The 25,345-nt window shown below is 32.1% G+C and overlaps 3 protein-coding genes across 7 annotated transcripts in view; 1 reads left to right on the forward strand and 2 right to left on the reverse strand.

The window, feature by feature from the left end:
- Positions 1–4,024: 4,024 nt before the first annotated feature.
- On the reverse strand, positions 4,025–6,162 carry LOC134831317 (novel acetylcholine receptor chaperone). The gene is made up of 3 exons (XM_063845024.1): positions 5,597–6,162; positions 4,722–4,860; positions 4,025–4,662 (listed from the first exon to the last, which is right to left on the reverse strand). Exons 1-3 carry the CDS (start codon positions 5,705–5,707, stop codon positions 4,451–4,453), a joined length of 462 nt encoding a protein of 153 aa, XP_063701094.1. The 5' UTR covers positions 5,708–6,162; the 3' UTR covers positions 4,025–4,450.
- A 1,609-nt stretch (positions 6,163–7,771) lies between these two features.
- LOC134831883 (inner nuclear membrane protein Man1) lies at positions 7,772–10,444 on the reverse strand. Its single transcript, XM_063845713.1, has 3 exons — positions 10,308–10,444; positions 9,586–10,199; positions 7,772–9,529 (listed from the first exon to the last, which is right to left on the reverse strand). The coding sequence occupies exons 2-3, from the start codon at positions 10,176–10,178 to the stop codon at positions 7,888–7,890; spliced, it is 2,235 nt and encodes a 744-aa protein (XP_063701783.1). The 5' UTR covers positions 10,179–10,199; positions 10,308–10,444; the 3' UTR covers positions 7,772–7,887.
- A 148-nt stretch (positions 10,445–10,592) lies between these two features.
- LOC134832399 (serine/threonine-protein kinase N) overlaps positions 10,593–25,345 on the forward strand; it is a 31,289-nt gene continuing 16,536 nt past the window's right edge. For 3 of the 5 annotated variants that reach the window (XM_063846407.1, XM_063846409.1, XM_063846411.1), the window contains exons 1-2: positions 17,416–17,623; positions 20,121–20,385. In XM_063846407.1, the coding sequence (XP_063702477.1) occupies positions 20,296–20,385 (90 nt within the window). In that variant the 5' untranslated portion in view covers positions 17,416–17,623; positions 20,121–20,295. Of the gene's footprint in view, positions 11,539–17,415; positions 17,624–20,120; positions 20,386–25,345 lie in introns of those variants that run through there. The other 2 variants (XM_063846408.1, XM_063846410.1) reach the window with 2 other exon arrangements.

Consider the following 25,345-nt stretch of genomic DNA (forward strand, 5'->3'; position numbering starts at 1 on the left):
AGATTTAAGAAAAATTTTTAAAAATATTTTCTAAACATGAAAATTAAATCTTGAAAATAAATTAAAGAAAAAAAACATTTGCAATAAAAAAATATATTTGGTAATAAAATATTTACAAAACAAAAATAAAATAAAAATAAAGAAAAATTCAAAAGTTCATGAAAATGTATCTAAAATTGATTTGTTACTAAATTTTTTCAAAGTACTAAAAGGTTTTACTGAATAAAATTTTATTTTCTTTTCTTTTGTTTTATGATTTCTCAAAATCTCACATAAAATAAAGAAAAATCTTTAAAAATTAGAAAAATCTGACGAATTTACAAATTTGAGCTCATCGAACGAACCTAAAAATATAATCTAAACGAGATGCGTTCGCCATTATTAAAAATTAATTTAGTTTAATCCAAAAGCGTAACATGTGAAAAAAAGTTTCAATTAAACTTTGCAACATTTTCAAGAGCAACACATGCAAAACAGACAACTTAATAGACTCGTTAATCAATTATGCCACTAATCAAAACTCAATTTTCCCTCGTGGTATCTCTAATGAATCTAAAAAATTGAGTGTTAAACATGCGAGTCAATTATCTACATTTTTTATTGTTATTGTTTGAAAAAGTTAAACGACTTTGTTGAATAGTATTATTGTCTGTCATGGCGAAGGACTCGAAGGAAGGCAACAATGGAAAGCGCGAAATTCATTAACAATTATGGCTTTTGTATTCCTCGAAGTCAATTAAATTTTATTGAGTTTCATAAAAATAAAAAGTTAAACTCACCTTCGACTCATTTTGGATGACTTGATTTTTTTATTATTTTTTTATTAACAAATTTTTTATGTTTTAATTATTTAAAAATTCCGTGAGTATCCTTAAATATTTTTTTTATCACAAAAATATTTTTTTTTAATTATTTTTTTTTATCACATTTTCAGGAATTATTTACACAAATTCTTTCCTTCCTTTCCCCGAGAAAAAAAAACAACGACGAAAAATCACTTGGAGAAACCCAAGCGACATGTAACCACCGCTTTCTAACACTAACTAACTTCTAAGCAACACACGAACGGAGCAAATCAGTTACATTCGACGTCGAGCCAAGTCGTGGCCTTCACGTTTCATGCACGCAGCCATGTACAAAGGAGCTCCATATCGTAAATATTTACTATATCGTAAAGTTTTTTGCCACATTTTCCCGATTTTTTTTATGTAATACACGAAAAATGTGTTAGTCCATGGTGCTGTCGTCGCGCGTTCGTCACGTTAAGAGGCACAATGTGTCTTGAATGAAGGTATTTTGCGCACTAACTTCAGACTTGGTCTCTGTTGTGCCGAGAAATGTGGAGAAATTGAAAAAAAGAGACTGAGTAACTTGTGTGTCGTGTATTTCGTGTGGACAATTGACTCTTTTTAAAATTTATAGACAACGTACTCGATGGAAAATGTTGGTTGAGGAGAATTTTCGCGGCGAAAGTGAAAGGAATGGGGGTCGGTAAGGTATTAAATTACATTTATTCTTCAATTTTCTTTGTTCCCACAGGTGCTGCAGAACGCGGAAGCCCCTTTCAATGCTGGACACTGATCAAATCCCTCCTCGAAGACATGGAGCAAGAGTTTATTGATGCCTTTCACGGAACTTTCTCGTTTTTTGTGTTGCGCAACGAAGCAGAGGACAAAATTCGAATAAACTCGTTTGATGCCTTTCAAGGATTTTTGTGTGGCGGCACTTGCACATCGATTGTGTCGCTTCAACGAATCATCTCGAGCTTTTTTCGCTGCTTCCTGGATTTCTGCCGTTTTCAAAAACGCTCCCAAGTCTTTGGAATGCAAGCTATTGAGACATGCGATCGGGTCGTTCTTCAACCGTTGCTGGATACACTTCATCGGAGTCACGTACAACGCCTCGTGCACTTCATTTTCAAAATTTGTCAGTTCAGCAAGGAATTTATTGATGCCTTCGTCCGTTTTGTTCATCTCTTCGGCAGCGCAATCCGCGTATTCGTCATATAATGTCTCCGCAACTTTAAATCCTTCGCTGAACGAGTATTTGGCGCATTCCTTCAATGGCGTCTTAAGATCCCAATAAGGCTCAATCCGGTTTTCGGTCTCTTCAAACAAGTCGGCGAAGGCATTTTGGAACCACAAACCCTCGTAATCCGTGAAATCTTTGATGAATTTGCTGAATTGCTTGTACATCATGAGCGAAAACATCGTGGCGTTGCTAACTTGGTCCGTGACACGACGCGAAATATTGAAAAGTTGATAAACGGGTTCGGCAAGATCAAAAAGTTTTTCCGTGACAACATGTTCGTAGACTTCGGAGAGCTTTTCGTTCGAGAGACGCATGATGCGCAACGGATTTGACGAGATTTCCGTTTGTTTTGCATTCGTGGCGCGGAATAAGTCGATGTACATTTGCATATTGTGGAAAACGTGTTTGTTCAAAGCGTGCATTGGCTCGATGAGGTCATAGCGGGCAGCTGCGTCACGGCGAGGAAAGACCCAGCGGAAGTTGTCTTTTTCGTAAGCGATTGTGGGACAGCGACTTTCAGTCAACTAATAAAAAAAAATTTTTTTTTTTAGGAAAAAAATGAAAAAATTAGAAAAATCTTACCTGAGGACTTGAAAAAAAGTAGAAAATGAGCAAAATTAGGAATCGCATCTTGAAGTGTCTTGACAGAATGAAGTTTCCAGATGAACTAAAGTCGAAAAAGCAACTTGGATTATGTGGATTTTAGAAAATTAGGAAACACTTGTTCAAATATTGTTCAGTTTTGTCATGAACGAGTCACTTTTTGAGAGTAGTTATTCACGGGACACAAACAAACGTATGGTTGATACTTGATATTCATAAAAAAACGATAAATTTGAGGATTTTAATGAAATTTGAGGTAATTTGGGATCAATTTTTGTAATTTTTTGTTTAAAAATTTTCGAAATTTTTTTAAAAATTATTTTTGAATTTATTTTTAGACATTTATTTCTCTTGAGACTCGTTTCCTGAATCATTCAACGGCGATTTTGAGTCTCTGGCTGCTCTTCTAAACGGTTCTTTCTCAATTTCGCTCATGTTGCGCCATACTTCGGCGGCTCTTTGCATAAGTTCAGTTTGTCGAATGCCACACGATGTTCGACGAAAATGTCTTACGAAGTTAAACCATGGATTTATTGTTATTTTTCCAGGATTACAGCTTTGACCAGCCATTGCAACCTCGTCAACACGTGAATCGTTAAATAATTCTGCTGAAAGTTCATCTCTTGAAAGCTCTAATTGAGGATTTGTTCTTGGATTTTCTTGTTGATTATCTCGTACGACGATGAAAACTTGGTTTCGGTTTGAATTCACGAAAATTTGATAAAGGATTGTCCCGAGAAGCCACATGAATACGAGGAAAATTATCATGTTTGGATCTATTAATATGAAGGAGAAGGAGTTTTGCATCACAAGAATAATTAGCGAAAGTTTTTTTGACAATTTTTTGACGTTAAATGCAAAGGTAAGTAATTTATTTTTTTTTAAATAAAAAATTAATTTAATTTTTTTTTTTAATTTAAATAAAATAATTAATTAAATAATTAAATTTTAAAAAATTTTAATTAATTTTTTTCTAAAATAAAATATTAAATTTTTTTTTCGAAAAATGTTTAAATTAATATTTTTAAATTTTTTTTCCATTTTTTTTTTTTTTTTTTGAATTTATAAATTGGAAATAATTTAAAAAAAATCAAAAAAAAAATTATTTAAAAAAAACAAAATAAATTTTTAATGAAAAGAGATTAAAAATGAATTTGAAAAAATTTAAAAATTATAAAAAAATTAAATAAAGCTTTAGAAAAAATCAAAATAAAATTTTAATGAAAATAGATTGGAAATAAATTGAAAAAAAAAATTATTTAAGAAAAAATTATTTTAAAATTTAATTTAAAATTTAACTCATTGAAGCCATTATTTCAAAATTTCTTTATTTTAATTTTTTTTTTCAAAAATTCCATTTAAATTTATTTAAAATTGCTGTTCACTTTATTAATTATTTATTCACTTTTTTTCTATTCAATTTTCTTTGTGCTGTTATAATTTTACGTTTAAATTTACTGAGAATCAATTAAGTAATTAATTAAATTTTTTTGTCAAAAATTCAATCCTAGCAAAAAAAGATCTAAATTCCATCTAAATGTGCTAAATTGGTGACTTGTCAAAATAATTGATTTTCTGTCGCAAAAAAAATTTCCTTATTCTTTTAATATTTTTTTTTCTTTTCGAATAACTCGTCGTTTCGCTCTACAAAAAAATTCGTTTCCATTTTTTTTCTTTTCATGAAATTTTAGAATATCTTGTTTTCACTTTTTTTTCATCATCTTGTGTTGCTCATGTGTTTTTTTGTGTAAAAATTGTGTTAATTAATCGTATTTTGGCATCATTGCTGTTAGTTTTTTTTTTCAGTTGAGCATTTTTAATCTTGTTTCACGCCATTGGTCGTTGCCTGAGCAGCAAGTCGCTCGCGGCGATCAGTTTGGTACCATATCACGAGACGCCCGCCAAGCATAAAGGTGAAAACGAGTGCGGGCCCGCAACGTTCAAAGGGATCATTCACCATGTAATGCGAGTACACAGCCAGGAGCATGAGACTGAGCAACGTGATGTTGGCAGCATTTTTGATTTTGTCTAAAAATTGATCAAAAAATTAGTTTTTTGATGGAAATTAGAGGAAAAAAGGAACTTACGATGCGGAATGAGGGCGAGACAAATTCCACAGACAACTTCGAGACCGCCAATTACTCGTCGATACCACTTTGAGGGGATCTTGATGTCGAAAAATGATGCGATCGGGAACACTTTTGCATATTTGACGTAATGCTTACGCTGGAAAGACAAAATATTTTGTTAAATTTTTGAATGCACGAGACAGGGAGTTACATTGTTTTGCATCAACACACAACAGTTGGTCACTTTGTTTATTTTTAAACCAATTAAAATTGTTTTCTTTGTAGTAGTTGAGATCTCTTTGATGTCTTGAACGCGCTTTTTAACCAAAAACTTGCAAAAAATTGATAAAATTTGATACGTGAGGTCAAGGTAAGTCATTTTTACTGAAAATAATTCTAAAATTTTTAATTTTTTCTTCTAAATTTTTCGATTTTTAGTGCTTTTTCGTTCAAATGATGTCTCAGCTTGTAATTTAAAGAAATCTGTTTTGTTAGAATTAAGAAATATTTTAATGGATAACCCCAAAAAATTGGATTTTTATGCCGGCGATCATCTACCAACTTCATTTTTGACCAAATTAGATGAAAATAAGTCGAAATAAAGAGACAAAAGCACAGACAGACATGAAAAATGGCGCCTTAAGTTGAAAAAATTTCCCCCGGAATGCCAAAATGTATACAAATGATGCATTTTGTCTCTAGGTCTATATGGCAAAACAACACGTCATTAATGAGTAGACACTTGTTCTTTGCCAAAAAGTCAACAGACGCTCCTCTCACACAAGTGATACGAAAATCTTGTTTATGAAATAAAAAAAAATCCACACAAAAATCAAGAGTGACTCAAGAGACACCTTTTTTGACTTTTCACTGCGAGTCTCACGCCAACTTACCAAATCTTTGTGCAGATCCTTGCTGATGTACGGCGTAAGTTTGATGATTCCGATAAAGATGAAGAACAATCCCAGGAGAATCGACAAACTCTTCAACACCACAGATGTCATTTTCCTTTCGTCTGATATAAATATTTTTTTTTACACAAAAATTTGTTTGCTTTCCCAGCAGAAAAATTTCCCACACGTACGAAAAAAAAAATACAAAAAAGTCGAACGAATACTTTCTCAGCTCACTCACAAAACACCACACACTGAGTGCTGCCAAGAAAATTTCTTTTGCACTGCTATCTCTTCTTCTCTTTGGGGAATATTTTTGTGTTTTTCATGCAAAACTTTTCTTGTTCTGCCTGATTTTTTTCTTTTTGTTTTTCACCCGAAGAAATTTCTCTTTCAGAGGCAATAATTTTCTCGTCTCGTCTCGTTTCTCGTGTGTGTGTGTGGAAGATCACTCTCACTTCTGCACTATTCTAACACTGTTGCGATAAAAATGCTAATTCTACGGATTTTACTGCGTTTTTCCTCTGGAAGAGACGTGATTTGTCTAAAACGATGACGACACAATGTTGACGATTAGACAAAATGAATGGAAAAATCAATAAAAGTCGTAGAAAATGCATGCATGGTACTTGTGTCGATGGAGGTATGAGCGGGCGGAAAATGAAAACTCATGTACGGTACGTGTTTCTATGGAGGTATGGTAGGATGGAAAATGAAAACCGGTTGGTATGTGGAAAATTGCCGCCGATGGAAAATAGAACAGAGCAAAAATCGATATTAGCGACTCTTGAATGAGCCGTTATTGCTTCAATTTCAATTTTTGTAATATTTCTCGTCTAAAATTTTGAGCCTGTCCTTATTTTGAGCAAAGGTAGTTCACGAATTGTCGCCATTTGGTTCGTCGATTTGCTAAGTTTTTCAAATCGAAAAGGTTTTTAGCGAATGTTTTTGGCATTTGGGAGTATGCGGCTTCGTTATATATTCAAAGCTTCTGTCACGTAGTTCTTCGAAATTTTTGTAAGTGAAATCTTTCAAAACGATAAAATATTTAATTTTTATGAAGTTTTAAACAAAAAAATCAACTTCTATGCAATTATTATCAAATATAGTTTTTATAAATCGAGTTTACTTTTTTATTTTATTTAGTTTACCTTTTTTATTTTTGAAAATGTTTTGAAATTATCTTAAGATGTCATCAAATTTGAAATTATCTTAAAAAGTCATTAAAATCCAAAGAAATTTTAAATAAAAAAATTAAAAAAGTTTAATAATAAAACATTCGATAATAATAATTCTTGAAATTTTTCGACAAATTTAAAAGAATTTCATTCATCAACAAAATTTTTAAAAATTTTAATTTCAATGAAAAGGAGATAATTCATTAGAAACATAGCTCTCTTCAAAAATACTTCGTTTCAGTTCTCTTTTAAAAATATCCAAAAAGCCAGTGTTTCTGAATTCGTCATTCAATGCGTTGAATTCGATAGACGTTTTCGTGATGGGCGCCAGGCCTCCATTTTCAACAAATAGGCGAGAATTGACGTGCAGATCTTTCGAGCTTCGCGTTACTCTATTTTTGATTTTCATATTAATTTTTATGAATAATACTCTTTGCCATTCCAGTGACGTAAAGTTTTGAAGGGATTATCAAAAAATTTGGAAAACTTTGATACTCCAACTGAATTAATAGAAGCTATTTAAGACTTTTCAGTATTCACAAGTTTATCTTCGAGTCCAAAAATTTTTTAAGCAATAGGCGTTTGATAACTCCAATAGCATCAAATATGTCCAAATGAACCAAATTTCCTTCTTCGTATTTTCAAATTGATATTTTTCATGTTGACTCTCTTCAGTAGATTTGATATCCTGCTTGATTTGGTTTGGTTTGGTGCTGTGAAAATAGGAAAAATCTTTTATAATTTATTTATTTTTCTTCTTTTTTTTGTGTGTATATATAAAACATTTTGTCCAAACATGATCAACTTACATTTAACAGCAATTTAAGGATTAAACATTAAAAAATATTAATATTATTAAGTTAGTAGTCGTCTCTCTTGCTAAGTGTGTGTGTGTTTTTTTCTTTTATCTGAGTTTTTTTTGCCTCAGTTTTAAAAATATCTAAATTTACAGTGACAAAATAATAATAAAAATTGTTAAAAACGAAACTTTAATATATATAAATTTAATAATAATATTTTCTTCTATCTCTCATTTAATTAATTTTCATCAACTATAATTTTTTCTTGTTTTTTTCTGATAATTCTGACATTGCAGAAGCAAATCTCGCGCATTTACTGATCACTCGAATCGTCGTCATCTCCATTGGTAGTCACGTGCGAGCCCCCTTTATTGTTGTTTGACGCGAGATTTTGTATGGAGGCAAGCGAGGTGGGTCGAAGCGAGACACAAGCTGCTTGCGCCGCTGCCGGAAAACGCGTCAAATATCGTTCCAATCGCAAAAATTTAATCGAAACGAGTCTATTATCGAACCACCATCCATTGATCTCGTCGTGTACCATGCCAGCATCTTGTTCGGAAGCGCAGCGCACATAAACGCAACACGATGCCGTATCGAGTTGCACGTCGTAGATGCGACACGTGTTGCCAACTTTCGCCAAAATGGCATCCTGGATGACTTGCTTGAGCGTTGGATCGTTCGCGTCATACTTGTCGAACATTTGACGGATTTTAAGGCAGGGAGTTGGGGGATCTTTGATTTTGTTTTGCTTGTCAAACGCCGGGCCTTGCCACGACTTGACACTAGATACGGTCGAGGGGCGTGCAAAAGGACTTTCCGTCGAATTATTTGCGATGCTCGTATTTGGCGAGCTGTGCGGCGTAATGGTTGACGGATCAATCCATCGCATCAGTTTGCAATCTTCTCCGTTGCGATTTCCAACTTCGAAGGAGATTCGACTCTCGTTCGCTTCCAAGAATTTCATCGCTTCAATCCAGGCCCATTCGAATTCGCGACGTTTTGTCACGGGGATAACATTATCTCGCAAATGGGCAACCACGATGCATGGATCTTCATTCGGGTCGGTTTTCGCTCGCATCCCTTGTTTGATGACAGCAGACGTAATATCGCTAATTATGGCGTTAACCTGATCTTTTCTCGCTTGTGCTCGCATTTTGAAGTAAACATATGTCAAACGAATCAAATAAACGATTGCCGAAATTAGAGCTAACAATCCCACAATTACGAAGAATTTCTGGAATTTATTCCGCAAAATGCAAGACATTGGCAAAACTGGCTCTGGCATCGCAAGACAAGAAGTTTCCATGTCACGACCAAAAATTGTTTGTTCCATCGTGATAGGTCTTCCGGTAAGATCGACATTCCTTAATTTCCATTGCGGATTCAGTCCAATCAAGTACTGGGCATTGTGCAAATGTTTCATGATCGAAATAACGTGCGAACTGGCATCCATTTCCAAGACATATGTGATAATATCGCGCGGTGACATCACAAAAGGATGATCCGAATCGACGCATTTTTGCAAAATCGCTCGATCCTGTAGTTCCGTGATGATTTTGCTGATAAAATCGAGTGTTGGTTCAAGGGCGGCTCTTTCAATGCAATCCTGTGTGGCGATCGACGACGGCAAATCCTCGCAAAAAATGTATTTTGTCGAGTCAATTACCAACGCACTCTTGATATCCGGGCTAATTGTCATGTACATGCCGCCGATGATGACAAAAAATAGAATCAAGATACTCAGCAAGCTGCATGGCACAAAAGTCTGCTTGACGCCGTAATATTCGTCGAGTTTGTTCACGAGATTCGCAATTGCGACGGTGAATGGCTTCACGGGTTGCTCCGGTACGGGCTCCGCATGGCACACAATATCATTTTCGATCGAACGTGCGGGCATCGTGGTTCGTGTGGTGTACGTCGATGTCGACGGGGTCCATGTTGACGATGAAAAAGTACTAAAAAATAAAATTTATTAATTTTTTTTAATGAAAAATCACAAAAAATTACTTACCCGCAAGGTCCATTCATCGTTTTCCGATTATTATTGATGGTTTCGTTGCGAATCATCATGAAACGTTTCCGCAAATCGGCTATCGAGGGACTGTCAAAGCCATTTGTTCGCGTACTCTCGTCAATTGTCGAGTTGGCTGTCACACTTTTGGGCGAGAATCCATTAAAAGAATCCGGTTCGTCGTCCGAATCGCCTTGAATCAACGGAGACACGTGAATATTTTGACTGCTGTATCGCGTGGGACGCGTCGAAGTCCTCCCGTAACTTGTCGGGGATGGAGTTACGGGCATCGCAAAGTCCCGATCCTTCTTCGTCGCCGACGACGTCGAGTAATTCGACTTTGGCGTAATTGTTGTTCGACGGCTCTTGATACTAATGCGAGACGAATCCGGCGAATCTGATTCCTCCTCGGAAGAAAAACTCGTTGCGATGCTCGTGTCATTCCGAACCTTGCCGCGTTCCTTGTTGATTTGCAGGCGCAACTTTTTGATGAGGATCTTTCGCGTCGTCGAGGTTACAGGTAAATTCGGAAATCCGTATTGCAGGAGACGCAACCGGAGTTCCTCGTCACTCAAACTCTCCAAGTTGTCCATATTCGGTTTTTGGTTTGTGTTCTGCGACGGAGAAAAAGAAAATTTCGTCAGATTATGTGAATGTTTACAAGCGGCGCGTCGTCTCGCCGTGAGACTCTTTCACGAAAAACGCCGAAAACGCGCAAGTACCTCTGATGTTTCCTGGTTTAGCGCATGAGAAGAGCTCGTTGCGGCAGCTGGCGCATCTAATTGCACGCAAAACACGAGATTTATACCGAAAAATTGAGATTTTTATGGGGACTTGTGTGTTATGGATTGATATTAAAAATCGCCTTTTTGCTAATTGAGTCCTGAAATTGAATTAGCAAACGGCAAATTGTTAAAAAATGACAGTTGGTTATCATTTTCATTCGTCTCAACCTGGATTTCGATCCTCCGCTTTTCGATTCAGAGCAGTCGAAACGGTTCCGATCCCCCGATTCACGACGTTAATTTTTTTGGTCCACAATTTAGCCATTTTCGTGCCCTTTCTGCGCCGTTATTATGTTAATTTTGCGCTAAAAGTCGCCCCGAGTCCGGCTTCTACGAGATTTTGATGTATTTCGTTCGAAAAAGTGCATCCTTGGTCCCGTAATTTCGCAAAAATTCCATCACACACAAGCAACACTTGTAGAGCACAGTCGTCGTCTGCCATTTGTAGTAACGCAAAATACAAGTCAAAGCAGCAAAAAAAAAAACGACAACAAAAATAAGTGAAAAACAAATAAACACTATGTGCTATTTTTGGCATTTTCAGTGAGAGAGACGCGCAAGAGAGTGTCGCGCACAAGTGAATCACCATCGTTGCCGTTCCAGACGTGAAAAAGTGCCTCCGCGGGTCCCAAATCCGCGTATCGTCGTCTCGCAAAAGAAGCAATCATCCAATTTACTACTTCTCGCGAGAAGCTGTTGTCGTCAATTGAAAGAAACAAAAAAAAAATCCAACGAATGTGTGTTGTTAGATAAACCCGAAGTGCCCGAGATCGTCATAAATAATAAAACGAGAAAATTTTTCTACTTAGTCACACACACACAAAGAAGCGAGAATAGGGAAAAGTTATTTATTTACACAACGCAACAACAAAACAAGTGCAAAAACCGTTTTTTTTTTATACGGAACAAAATTTTTATACTGTCAAACGGAAAATATTGAGATTTTCAAGAACACTTTGCTCCCTCCATTGATCGACGAGTGTTCGAGTGAATGTTTGGCAAATTACCCAACAAGCCTTTCTTACGCTCAAAATAATTATTACGACACACCGTGTGTGCATCTGTTCGTTGTAATTAACAAAATAATTGGGAAATTCTTGAATAAAAGTGTTACTTCGACAATCGAACGCCGATCATCATCAACATCATGGCGAATTCCTATTCTCAGGTGAGTGTTAATTTTTCTTTTTTTAATTTTTATGCAACTTCTTGAACATGAACGACGAGGTAGTGCAGAATCTAATCTCATTTCTTATCTTGTTTGGATAATGCAAAAAAAAATATTTATACACAATGACAAGCTCACCTTGGAAATCTTGGTACATATACTGCTGATATGTAGATAAGGCTCTAATTGTAGAAAAAATTAGTCAGAATGAGTGAGCAAATAAAGTTTTGAAGTGCGTGATTTTTTGACATTTGAGAGTTTCTTGAAGGTGTGAGAGCTTTAAAATTGGTATAAATGAGAATTTTTGATGAATTTTGATTAAAAAATCATAAAAAGAGTTAAATTTTAAACATTTTTTTGTCTAATTTTTTGATCCAAAAGAGATTTTTGACATTTTGTTGTATAAAAAATTCTCATAATGTCAATTTTTGACAGAAATGTCAAATTGACATCTGTCAAAATTTATCAGGAAATCTCAATCTAATGTTATAAGTCAAAAATTTTATTCCAAAAAAAAAATTTGATCAATTTCTACTTTAAAATTTCTCAAAATTCACAAATATTGTTAGAAATGTCAAAATGACAGATGTCAAAAGTGTACAAATTTAAAGAATTTCATCATATTTGATAACTTATTTGAAACAATAAAACTTTTTTTTGACCATTTTTTGGATAAAATGAACCTTGTTGACAATTAAAATTAAAAAAAATGTCAAAATTTAATAAAAATTTCAAATTGACATCTGTCAAAATTTGACAAATTTAATTACTTTCAAACATTTTGCTCAAATTATTTAAATCAAAAGGACTTTTCCTTTAAATTTTTAGATAAAATTAGCGTTTTAGTCATTTTTGATTGAAAAGGCACTCAAAAAAGTCAAATTTCAATAAAAATGTCAAATTGACATTTGTCATAATTTGACAGGAGATCTCAAATTCAAAGTTTTCTGTCAAATATTTAAGTTCAAAAGAAATTGTTGTTCAATTTCGACTCTGAAAAGGCTTAAATCTCAAATATTGAAAGAAATGTCAAAGTGACAGATGTCAAAATATGACAGATGATCTGATCTTCGAACATTTTACAAATTATTTTACTCAAAAGATCAAAAAATTTCATCAAATTATATATCGAAAATTGTCAATTTTTATCAAATGTCACTTTTGACATTGACAGCGAATGTCAAAAATTTGACATTTTTGACCTTTTGAATTACTTTTATGTTCCAAAAATTACTTTTGAACTTCGTTAAAACACGATAAATATCAAAATTTGATTTTTAAACGTCAAATTTGACAACTTCCTGTCATTTGTCACCTTTTTCTGTCAAAAATTTAAAAACTACTTGTTCACACCGTCATCAAATCTTCAAGCCAAGGTCAATCTGAAACCTTTTCTTCTCTCCCATCCACATGCGAATTCCCCGAATTACGTATGAAACACTCGACACACAATTCAATTACTCGTTAATTGCTTTAAATCTGCTCGTTATCGCTTCACACCGTAACGACGACCCGTAAACATTTATATCTCGAAATTTTATGAATGACCACTACTCTAGGTAGCTGCTTCGCTAGAAATCCACACATTTACACAAACGACCGTAGCAAGTACAATGAATTGAATTGAATTGAAATCAAAAGGAAATGTTTTATGTTTATTTTTTTTTTTTGCTGCTCGATCGTGTCTATGGGATGTCAAAGGTTTCCGTACTGCCTCACATTTACACACGAAAGTAGGTACGTCACTTCATTCATGCTTTGAAATACTAAAAAAAATGTATAAGTTATTCTAAAAATGTATTTTTGTCTGCTTATTAGGAAAGGAGACGCGATGCGACGTTACAAAAAATAGTCTCACGTATTTTTTTACGTTTTGAAATTTCTTTTGAATTTTTTTCGGGGCATTTCGGTGTCAAGCTCCCTTAGTTGCATGCAAGTCACTTATCCTCTGATCGATGCAATTATGCGACATCACGTGACTTTGACGACTTTGTCATTCTCAATTCCAGACATTCCTTCATCAATTTTAAAGTAAAATTAATTACCAAGACCCGATAACGACGACGACGACGAACGTTCTCGTATGAATTTCACTTGACCAAAAAATAAATACAAAAATAAAAATTCAGAAAAAAAAATACAATGACATGAATTCCTTTCCAATTTTTAATGATAATTACATGGCAAGTGTCAATGAAAGTGTTTCGCAGCAACTAGCAAACGGGCAAGTGTAGGGCTTCAAGAGCTCGGTAGTAACAATGAGAAATTACGCAAACAACGATAGACCTTCACATGGAGCTTTGTTGCAAACAAAACTTTGATAGATCGATATTTTTATTAGCGTTGTCTGCTTTTTATTGAAGTTTGCTTTGTAACTGAAGAAGGTTTTCCATTTTTTCGAATATCGTTTAATGAAATTTTCAAATTTTCGTAAATCTTTCTAGAAGCTTCTCAAATTTTCGAAGATCGTTCAATGAACTTTTCAAATTTTCGAAAAATATTCAAGAAACTTCTCAAATTTTCGAAAATTTTTCAATATGAGTTTCAAAATCTTCGAAAAGACTTTCCGAAGCTTCTAAAATTTTCGAAGATTGTTCAATGAACTTTTCAAATTTTCGAAAATCATTTAATGAACTTATCAAATTTTCGAAAATCGTTCAATGAACTTTTCAAAATTTCGAAAATCATTTAATGAACTTATCAAATTTTCGAAAATCGTTCAATGAACTTTTCAAATTTTCGAAAATCGTCCAATGTACTTTTCAAATTTTCGAAAATCTTTCCTTAAGCTGTTCAAATTTTGAATACTATAGTTCTATGAATTTCTTGATTTTCGAAAATAATTTCAAAAGTTAATAAAATCTTCGAAAATGGTTCATGAAACTTTTCAAATTTTCGAAAATTTTTCAAGAAACTTCCAACATTTTCGAAAATTATTCAAGAAAATTATTCAAGAAACCTCTCAAACATTCGAAAATCATTAAATGAACTTTTCATATTTTCGAAAATTATTCGAAAAACTTCACAAATTTTCGAAAATCATTTAAATAACTTAAAAATATGCAAAAAAAAAAAATTGAAATTCTTTACAACTTAAAAAAATATTTTTTCAAACATTTTTTTTTAAATTCCTTTATAGTAACAACAAAATGACTCGTCATATCAACAACAACGTTGCTAATAGGAACCCATCGATGGGAAAATTTTGCAACTTTTTCATAATTTTATGTTAAATGTTCGTGTCGTGTCGAAATACAAAATTTTTGCCTCTGGTTGTCTTCACATCTGACGCGAATGAGTGTTCAAGTCTCTCTTGCAATCGCAGCGCAATGCAAAAAAAAAACACTATTCGCACACATGTGATGTTTGATGGCGGCGATGTCCGGAAGTTCAACATCGTACAAGCATCTAACTCTATTTGCAGCGTCTAAACATGAATTGAAATTGAACGAACGGAAAAAATTGTGCAATAATGTGCGGTGCATCCTCTCATGTGACGCGAGTGTTAGAGCAACAAGCGAGGCTACAAAAAACAAATAAAACATAAAAGTACAGCTTCGTGACATTGATTGACGGAACGGTCGTTGTGGTTAGAATGATAATTTGTTCAATTTTTTTTTATGTGAACAATGGAAATGATTCAACTTTTCATATGCTGGATGATACGCACGAGACTCATTAATCATATTGTTACGACGAAAAACCGAAAAAAAAAGTTCATGAAACGATGTTTAATGGCCCTGACATGACAATTCATTGCACATTTATTGTTTTGCGAGCCGGTATTGTTTTTACTTTCATGTTAATTTTTTTTTTTTTAACAACATTTCACCTTCGAGATCATCAAGAAGAAGAGACAATTATAGCGGTAACGAGCATTTTTGATGAAAACGATGGAAATTCAGCGATAGATGGGTGAGAGTCATGTCGCTACAATTGATCAAAACTTGTAAATTTTGCATAACGACGCCGATTATATTGTCTTCTTCTTGATTTTATTTCTTCATGTCGAAATTATGATTACTGCATGATTATGATATAACAACATAACAATGGCAGGCAGAGCTCTAACGATTTTGTTTGTCGTTTTTTTGTTAACAACAATGATGGATTAAATACAAATTATATTGATTTTAGAAAGCGTTGGAAGTGAGTTGGAGTAGAACATATAAATAAATCGAGACGAGGCCCAGATGTTGATGAAATTTTTTCGAATTTCATGCGAAATGAACACGGAAACAAGTGATTTGGGGGTTAATGGAGACATGGAGAGAGTGAAAATTTATCAAAATTGGATGTGAATTTTAATTGAGTTTCAAGTTGAAATGATAATTGAGTAAAAATGGGTCATAAAAAGTTTTCTAAGGCAAAAATTTGAAAATATTGAATCAAAACTTTTAATTTCTTTAACTAAATTTTGCTCATTTTGATAATTTTTTCAAAAATTTTAAATTAAATGGATCAAAATTTGCTGAAAAATGTAGTTTTTAGTATTAAAATTACATTAAAAAGCTATGAGGATACTTTTTAAAAAATATTTAAAAATTTTTCGTTCTTCAGAAATAATTTTTGGGGCAATTTAATGACATCTGTGCTTCTGTGATACCTTATTTCGTAATTTTTTCTAAATTTTTAATTAAATTATGAAAATTACGAACCATAAATATTAAATTTTAATTTTTGATACACATTTAATGGTCAAAAAACTTAAAAAATGTTGAAAATTTGTTAAAATACGATCAATTTTAAAGAAAATTTTATTCATAAAAGAACCTTAGAAGCACTTTTTTAAATAATTTGATCTAAAAATATTGAATTTACATCCTTTTAGTTAATTTGTCAATCAAAAATTGAGTCGAATTTTCACAAAAATGATTTTAAGTCTTTCCTTTTAAGATTTTGTCCTTTTCTGACTCAAAAAATATTTTTTTTAAATTTTTTTGAAATTTTAATGAAAAATTTTTCATATTTTACTCAAAAAAGCTTTTTTTGGTTAAAAAATTACACTTTTGGAGCACTTTTCATAAAAACATTTAATCTTATGAGCTCAAATTTATGTTTTTTTTTCAAATTTAATGACTTTTGACCACATTTTTACTCAAATCCCTCAAAAATAATTCATTCCATTAATTAAAAATCCCACAAAAGCCATAAATTCATCAAATTACTCAAGTTACAACTGCCGGTCATCAATCCTTATCCAATAAAGACGTGTCGCCATCTCTTTCACGTGTTCCATGTCACACAACGACCCTAATTATGTCATCAAACTAGTCAGGCACACACACGCGAATCAATATATTTATGCAAATCCACCATAAAACCATTAACAAAGTGACTCGTGGCTTCTTTTCGAATAGCCATACATCAAAATAGGTACAGAACTACTTCTTTTTTGCCATAACTGGATCGCTAACATTTTAAACACTCGATAATTAATTGGGTTAGCAAACTGGAGAGTAATTTATATCGATAAACGGCTTACCGATCGTTCGAATCTGCATGAAAAATTACAAATTCTCCGGTAATATGGATTCTCTTTCCCTGCAAAAGCTCATCATCGATGGCACCGATAGATGAAAAATTAATATTTTTGTCGTTTTTACGATTAAACTGGTTAACGTGACACCAATGAGCAAGCACAAAGTCTCTCGATCGGATTTTTTCTTATCACTGCACAAGAAAAATGAACATTTACCATGGATTTTTCGCTTCAAACGTGCTCCGTACATTGGATTGTGTGCCAAAGCTTAGAAGAAAATACGTTGCCGTAAATGGTGAATGACGATACACGACGTTGAACGTACCTCACAGCCATACCGAGAGACAAACAACTACAATTCCAGTTCATTTTTCGTCAGTTGCGGTTAAGCCGTCGTGTCGAACGTATCGAAAGCGAGAAAAAAATTAAAAAAAATTCGCGTTTTTTCTGTTTTTGACACAGAAAATAAATAAATAAACACGATTAAAAATAGACAGCAGCAAAGTCGTCGGGAGGATAAGTCAATCAATTGACTGAAACTGACACGCAGAGGATATGCCACACAGTGATAACAAATGAACAAGTAAAGTCAAGTTTTGTTCCGTCGTCAGTGATAATTCCGAAGAAAAAAAATGATGACTCACGAATTGTGTGAATTTTTTGTGATATTGATTTGTTTACTTCTTGTCGCGCCGCTAGACCTTAAAAGGCTTCGCCCTTATAAATACAATTTTCTTCGCTAATAATTAAAAGACGTCCCACGCTGGACGATTAATTAATTAAGAAGCGCTTCATTGACACGTAATTGACCCATATTCGTTTGAAATTCCAAGTTTTCATTTTTTTTTTGCACAAAGTTGCAAATTCTTTCAGTAATTTTTTTTTATTTTTTTCGTGATTCAATCAATTTATTCACAACTTGTCTCTCATATTACAAGATAATGCTTAATTGTCTTTCTGTCGTTGTCGTTGTTGATTGTTGTTGAATGGATATACTTAATGATAATAAGCGCAAGAAAAATAAAAATTACTACTGTAGATTTTTTTTTTTTTTTTAACAAAAAATAATGAAGTGAAGTGAATGAAAGAAGTCTTGCTAGCAATTGTTAAAAAAAAGTAGCAACTAAAGTAGAAAATGTTATTGTCGGATTATGTAACGATATAAATTAAAAAAAAAATAAAAAATATTAGTTAGAGTAGGACATTAAAAAGTTCTGTGAAGTGAATAAAATTCAAGTGATGATAAAAAAATTTAATAAAAAAAAATATTTAGACAAAGAATTGTTATCAAGGTTACAATAGAATAATATTTTTAAAAGAAGAACGTGACTGATGGAGTACCTAAATACTTCCGAAAGTGAGAAAAAAACATTTAAAGAAAATAATTGTGATAAGGAAACGTGTTGATCGAATAGTTTTGTCGCTTACGTAATTTAATTTTTGCTATTTTTATTTTTAATTAAATTAAATTTATTTATTTATTTAATTTTTTTTTAATTTAATTAAATTAATTAATTTTTATTTTAATTTAATTAAATTTATTAATTTTATTTATAATTTTAATTTTTAATATTTTTGTCAAAAATCATGAAATTTAAGCAAAATAATTATTTTGTGAATAATTTTGTCATTAAAAAGCTTTAATTTAAGCTTTTTAACTGAAAATTAAAATTCATAGTCATTTTTTCAGAACTTTTGAGCAAAAATTTTGTCTTAGTTCAATATGTTCGATGAAAATTTTGCTGATTTTAGAAGATCTAAAGATCATTAATGAGTAGCTACAAGTAAAAAATTATCTTTCGAAAGCTTAATTTAATAATTTTTCAGTCAAATTTATATAATTGAACAAAAATTTCAATATATTTTGTCAAACATAGCCGAATATCATTATGCATTATGAGAAAAAGTTGTTAAATAGGCCAAAAATCAATGATTCATGACAAAAATTTGAAGTTTTAATGTAACTAAATTATATAATTGATCTCATGAAGTATATTATCTACTAAAAAGTAATTTATTGAACTTTTTCCGAATTTATTTTCAAAATTTTCATGACACTTGGGTTTTTACATTAATTTAAATACTCAAAAGAGTCTTAGAATATTTTTATCATTTTAAAATTAAATTTAATTTTTGAAATAATTCAAAAAACCTTAGAAATAGCCGTTTTAAAGAATTTTCAACTAAATTTTTGATCGTCGAAGGTCTAAAAATTAAAATTTTATCCTTTTCTATTATTTCAATAGATGCGGTTTAGAACTCATTAAATTTTTCTTTAATTTTTAGTTAAATAGTTAAACTTTAATTACTACCAAAAAATTCAGAAATTACTTTTTTGACAACTTTTCACCTGTTATGAGAATTTTTGCTTCTATAAAAGAAAAATTATCTTCCAAAAAATCATTAAGTCGCAATTTTTCTTCTTTAAGTCTAATTCTGAAGTAGTAGTAACAAGCAAATCCGTCATACTTCAGTGCCTTAACCCTCCCTAAGACAATCGTGTGTTGTTTGAAATAAACACTTGTCTCTTTAAACCATTCTAATTACTCATGAACGATCATAAATTTTAGTTAATTTACTCACATAATTCATCAAGTCATACAACGTCGTCGTCGCCACTTAAGTCAAGACACAAAACGCACAGCAAGAAAACACAAACAATGAACAATTCATTTGCAAAAATTAAACAACAAATTCTTATCTAAGTTTGCATAAGCAGCTCTTTACACTTCATCTTCTAAAATAACAAGACCCCTTCCCAGATAGTTCCGTACAACGACAAGGCATGAAGACATTGAACGCAAATTCCCTTGTTTATTTTGATTGTCTGATGACTGACACTCTTCTCTCGTGCACGAAACGAAAATTGTTGGCATCAACACCAAATAAAGACGATGACTTTTTATTTTAAAATTAAACTTGCGGGTGACACTTTTCTGTGTCGTCGTCGTCGTGGCTCGTAAAAAGTATGATTTAAGACGACAATGAATGGAAAATTCACACAATTTAATTGCGTTTCACGAATTATTTCGGATAAAAAAAAAAAATAAATAAAAAAAATTGAAGAAGAAGTGTGTTAATCTACGAGTTTTTTTTACAGTGATCTAATAAATAATTGAAAGAAAATGAAGAAGACGATAAAAAGTGGAATAAAATAAAAAATTAATACCACAAAAAATGAATTAAAAAGAAACAAGTGAAAACTGGGTGATATTTCGGAATAAATTATATAAAAAAATGCCGAACGTGCAATTTTAACTCAAATAAAGTGAACTATGTACCACAACAAAGACCAAAAACGATTTGATTTGAACATGGTGCTGCTGAAGGATTTTACGAGCAAACTCAAAGGATATCTCTTCACCGTAAGTCTTCTTGCCCTGACACAAATCTTCAGTAAAATTCAACCGCAAAACAGAGTCCGATATATGTTGCGCTTGTTTAATTATTCGTTTGCGGTGAATATGTGGCGCAAACATTAACTAGAACAAAAAAATCGCATACAACTTGTGAACGTATAGAATTTCCGTTATTTTCAGTTTTATTTTTTTGCTGGCATTAGCATGTTAGTTACTTGTTACCTGTCTGATGATGCAAATGTAACGAGGTAACATACAAAAGTAGGCAAAAAAAAAAGTGCAAGAAAACAGAAGAAAGAGAATCGTCTGATCTAATTATCAATTTATAGAGCAGGTTTTGCGGAATTTTTATGGGAATTTAGATGTTTTTATTAGGTTACGCGCGAACTTGAGCTTTTTTTAAAATGTAAACATTTTTTTGTTTCAATTTTAATTTTTAACTAAAATATTTGAAATTTCAACTAATTTTGTACTTTTATGTATTTTTATTTTAAAATTATCATTTTTGTGTCAAAAACATTTAAAAGTACAACTAAAATTTGTTAAAAAAAATGTTTAAAAATGTTAAAAATTTAAGAGAAATTGTTTTCTCTTAACTTCAAAATTAACCTTCTCTTAATTTATCTACATTTTTTCGTTTCATTTGAATTTTAACGGTTTTTTTTCTCTTTGCATTATGTAGATTACGGTATTAGGACATATTTTGAGAAATTTTTGACAGACAGTAACTTCGTTGCTGAAAAAAAGTTTAAATTTTCCCATATTGTCTAGTGGTTAGGATACTCACAGCTATTTCAACAGCTCCTTAAATTTCGTTTCTTCAGGGTATAACTAAAAAAAAGTAAAATTTCATCAAAATTATGAAGAAAAAGTTTTTAACATATTTACCTTGGTCTCAAAAATGTTAGAAAAATCTATTTTTGGATCTGACAATCTAAAAATTTACAAAAAATCAGCCTCGTGACACCTTATTTAGAACTTCAGAACTAAATTTTGAAGAAAAATAATAAAAAATTTAATTTTTGAATCACAAATTCACATAAAAGACACTTTTTGATCTTTCAACTGTGCTAAAATTACCTTAAAAGCCTCGGAATTTAATGATTTGAAATTCAAACTATCAATTTCCGGCAAATTTTTATATAAAAAGTTTTAAAATTCTGAGAAAAATGATTTTTTAAATGATCCATATAGACTTTTCGGATGAATTTCTAATAATTAGAACTAATTTTGAGACATTAACGATCAAAATATTAAATTTTGAGTCAAATTTTAACTTTTAAGCCACTTTTAACTTGCTCAATACGGTCAAAATTCACAAAAATTTGATAATTTTGCCAAAATTAATTCCATCAAATCCAAAAAAATAAGAAAAATCATCAAAAAAATAATTTTCCATGCCAATAACTCACCTCTGTTCCGCAATTCCCAATCACCAAACCACTAAAATTATGTCACAACATCTTCAAATAAATGTCACATCGCATCTCATTACTCTGCAAATGAATTGCAATCACGGCTTATTGGTTCCAAAGCGCACAACATAACCCAGTTTCCCCATTTTGATGATCGACCACACGAGACATCAACCGCACAGCAAAAAAAAAATCACCTGTCACACTCTGTTGCCCGTCGTGGACTTGAAATTAATACTCGAAACGGACGTATTAGAGGTTGCTCTTCAATCATATTATTTTTTTTCGTGTTTCTTTTGTGACAAATTGCCGAACGAACATTTCCGCTGCTGCAGATGGATGGATGGATGTCATTCCGCGATGATGTCTTTGCACGAATCAATTACCGTGAAGTAACATTATTGCATAATAATAAAAAAATTGTTATAAAAATCTGTAACAAGACAGTTTATGAACAATTTTTTTTCGTAGACCTTGCGTCTGTTCCATTTTTTTTAAAGAGATGAGGATGATGATGGTTAAATTTGATGATCAAGCGGCTTGCCTAAGAAGAAAAAAAATCGTTTGTTTATGAAAAACATTCAAGTTCATAATAAATTGAAAAAAGATTCTTTGCTTCGACTCCATCAACTCGCTGTAATTAAATGTTTTGACGATGGAAACATAAACATTTAAACATTGGAAGGTTGAAGTTTTTATTAATTAGATGTCGGTAGATGGAAGACAGACCACCTTCGATGCCGCAATTACACCATCCAAAGCATCTGAAAGCAAAAATAAGTGAACTACTTACCGATGTCGTCACATCTTCGTGTCAACATCGCCATTACCGCATTCGTTATATCACGCAGTCGTGTCTCTTTTGTCACCAAAATGCAACAATTACTTCACTTTTTTTACGAATTTCGGCTTAAATTCGTTGCGCTTTCGAAGCAAAGTCACAACAATGTAAAAAAATATCATACAGGTGTAATAACTCCGCTCACTTTAAAACACTTTCCATTGTTGAAGATGTTGTTTAAAAGATGTTGCTAATTAATTATTATTAGCTACTCCTTTTTGTTTTTGTTTTCGACTGTTTTTCATAAATATTTTTCGTTTTGTTTTTATAATTAATTTAATCACACATGAGTGTGTGCGGAATGGCGAAGCAGCAGCAGCAGAAGAAGAAGAAGAAAGACTTTCTAATTGCTTTGCTTTGCAAATCAAATGAATGCCAATTTCTCGTACATTTTTGCTAAACAGAAGCGTTGCTATTTTGTTTTGAGCAATTTTGCGAGCAATTAGTCAGACGATGATGATGATGGTGAATGATAATGAGTAGCTTGAGGAATGCAACGTTTTTATTCGGGAGATCTCTTCTTTGTTTCGAGAGGTATTTCGAGTATTTCAAGATGTTCAGATGAAAGTAAGAGCCGAAAGCGACAGGTATTTGTTGATTTTTTGAACTTTGTTAATCTTGAATCTTGAAGAATTGGTTAAAAATGTTCGATGAAATTGCATTGACTTTGAAAAATGATCTCTAAAAGAAGTCAAGAAATTAAAAATTAAATTTTTGAGTTAAAAGTGTTTTTAAAAATACCAATAGATGGCTCTGATTGCTTTGAAAAGTTGTTCAAAGTACACTAAATGCTTTGAAATTCATCAAACTTTGTTCATAAATAGAATTTCTTACTTTCGAAGGCTTCTAAGAAATAGAAATTATTTGAAACTGGTTCGTCAATAATTCATAGAAAACATTTGAATTATAAAGTTCATCTAAAAATCACATAGATGGCGCTGACTGTCTACAAACACCCCATAGATGGCGCTAATTGTCTATAAGAATCCTATAGGTTGCGCTAACTTAACTTTCTATAAAAAATCCCACAGATGGCGCTAATTGTACTTAAAAAATCCCTTAGATGGCGTTGATTGTTTTAATATCCCATAGATGTCGCTTATTGTCTATAAAAATTCTATAGATGGCGCTGATGATTTTTAAAAATCCCATAGATGGCGCTGATGATCTTTAAAAATCCCATAGATGGTGCTGATTGTCTTCAAAATACCTCTAGATGGCACTTTTTTCTTCATTTTGTCTTAAAATCGGCTCTAAGTTGATAAAAAAATTCATTAAATCATATTTTTCTAAAATTTTGAATTAATTTCAAACCTTCTAAGAGACTTTTCATAAAGAAAAATTGCTTACCATGTTACTTTTGATGCATTTTTTGAGGCTTTAAGGACTTTTTCAAAGAAATCTTTATAGTTGATGTTGCCAAAAATGCTTTAAAAATCACTTAAAAGCACTTTTTTGACATAAAAAATCAACATGAAAGACCACCTTGCTCGTAAAATCTGACAAAATTGGCTGCAATTCAAGCAATTTAACGAAAAACTTCATCTCCATGTCATAATTCGTAACACTTTCCAAGCTCAATGCTCAATATTGATCGCAGCTCATGTGCCAAAAATTACATAAAATAATCCCTTTAACTGCATTATGCATCGAAAAAAAAACGATAATCTGCCACCGACTACATTGTAAATTTATTCAAATATTCATCCAACAACTAACCTTTGGTAACACGTTTGATACCTAATCTCGTTTGCACTCGCTTTCAACCCATAATCCACGCAAACATAACGAGACCTCTATAAATGGAGAATGTCACAGATCAATTGGATTATAAATAATTACTTACCTTAGTCTGCTCTTCTCAGGTAAATTTTATTTTATTTTTTTCGAACAAAAATTAGCATAATCTTGTTTCGCTCTCTGTGTGTGCGATGATTCAAAAGAAGACAAAGTGCTGAAACAACGTGACACGATGCTCGATTCAAATCCAATTTATTCGATTGGCACCGCATCAAGGTGATTGCATTCACGATTAAATTGAGTCGTGTCAGGTTCAGTTATGTGCAAGCGATGCCTCTTGAAGGAATTGACGTTTCAAGGTGCTTCCGACAATTTCTTCCCAAAAAAACAATCGTTGAATAACAAATAATCGCATAAGGAGGAATTAATTGTTCTCACTTTCTCCCAATAATTTTTTTACCACCCGATTAATTTTTATCTAAATTAATCAATTGTGCAAGCAAGCTAGAGCGAGCAATGCGTAGCGAGTTCAATAAAACTTATTATCGCTTACAGTAGACGAACGATGCGATATATGCCGCCCATGTATGCTATATTTGGTTTTATGGCACGTTTTTTTGTTTCTCTTTCGAAAGAGATTGAATTCGGAGATGATATTGCTAAAAAAAATATTGAGTTATAATTTCAATATAAATAAAAAAAAAGTTATTGGCTTTGATGGATGGATTACACAATAAATTTTGTGGTGACTTGCGAGAAATGAATGGGTAGAGTTGATTTTTTTGTATCAATTGATGGTTTTCTAGGTAATTCGGATTAATTTTTTAAAGCAGAATTTTGGTTAGGAGTTGGTTTTATGTTTCAGAAGAATTTTTGGCAATAGATGGCGCTTTGGAATTATTTTTTTTAATTTGTTAAGTTGGTTTTATTAAATTTTTTTGATTAAAGAATGCCTTTGAAAAATTATTTT

Source organism: Culicoides brevitarsis, chromosome 2 (assembly GCF_036172545.1).
Source record: "Culicoides brevitarsis isolate CSIRO-B50_1 chromosome 2, AGI_CSIRO_Cbre_v1, whole genome shotgun sequence".
Classification (NCBI taxonomy): domain Eukaryota; kingdom Metazoa; phylum Arthropoda; class Insecta; order Diptera; family Ceratopogonidae; genus Culicoides; species Culicoides brevitarsis.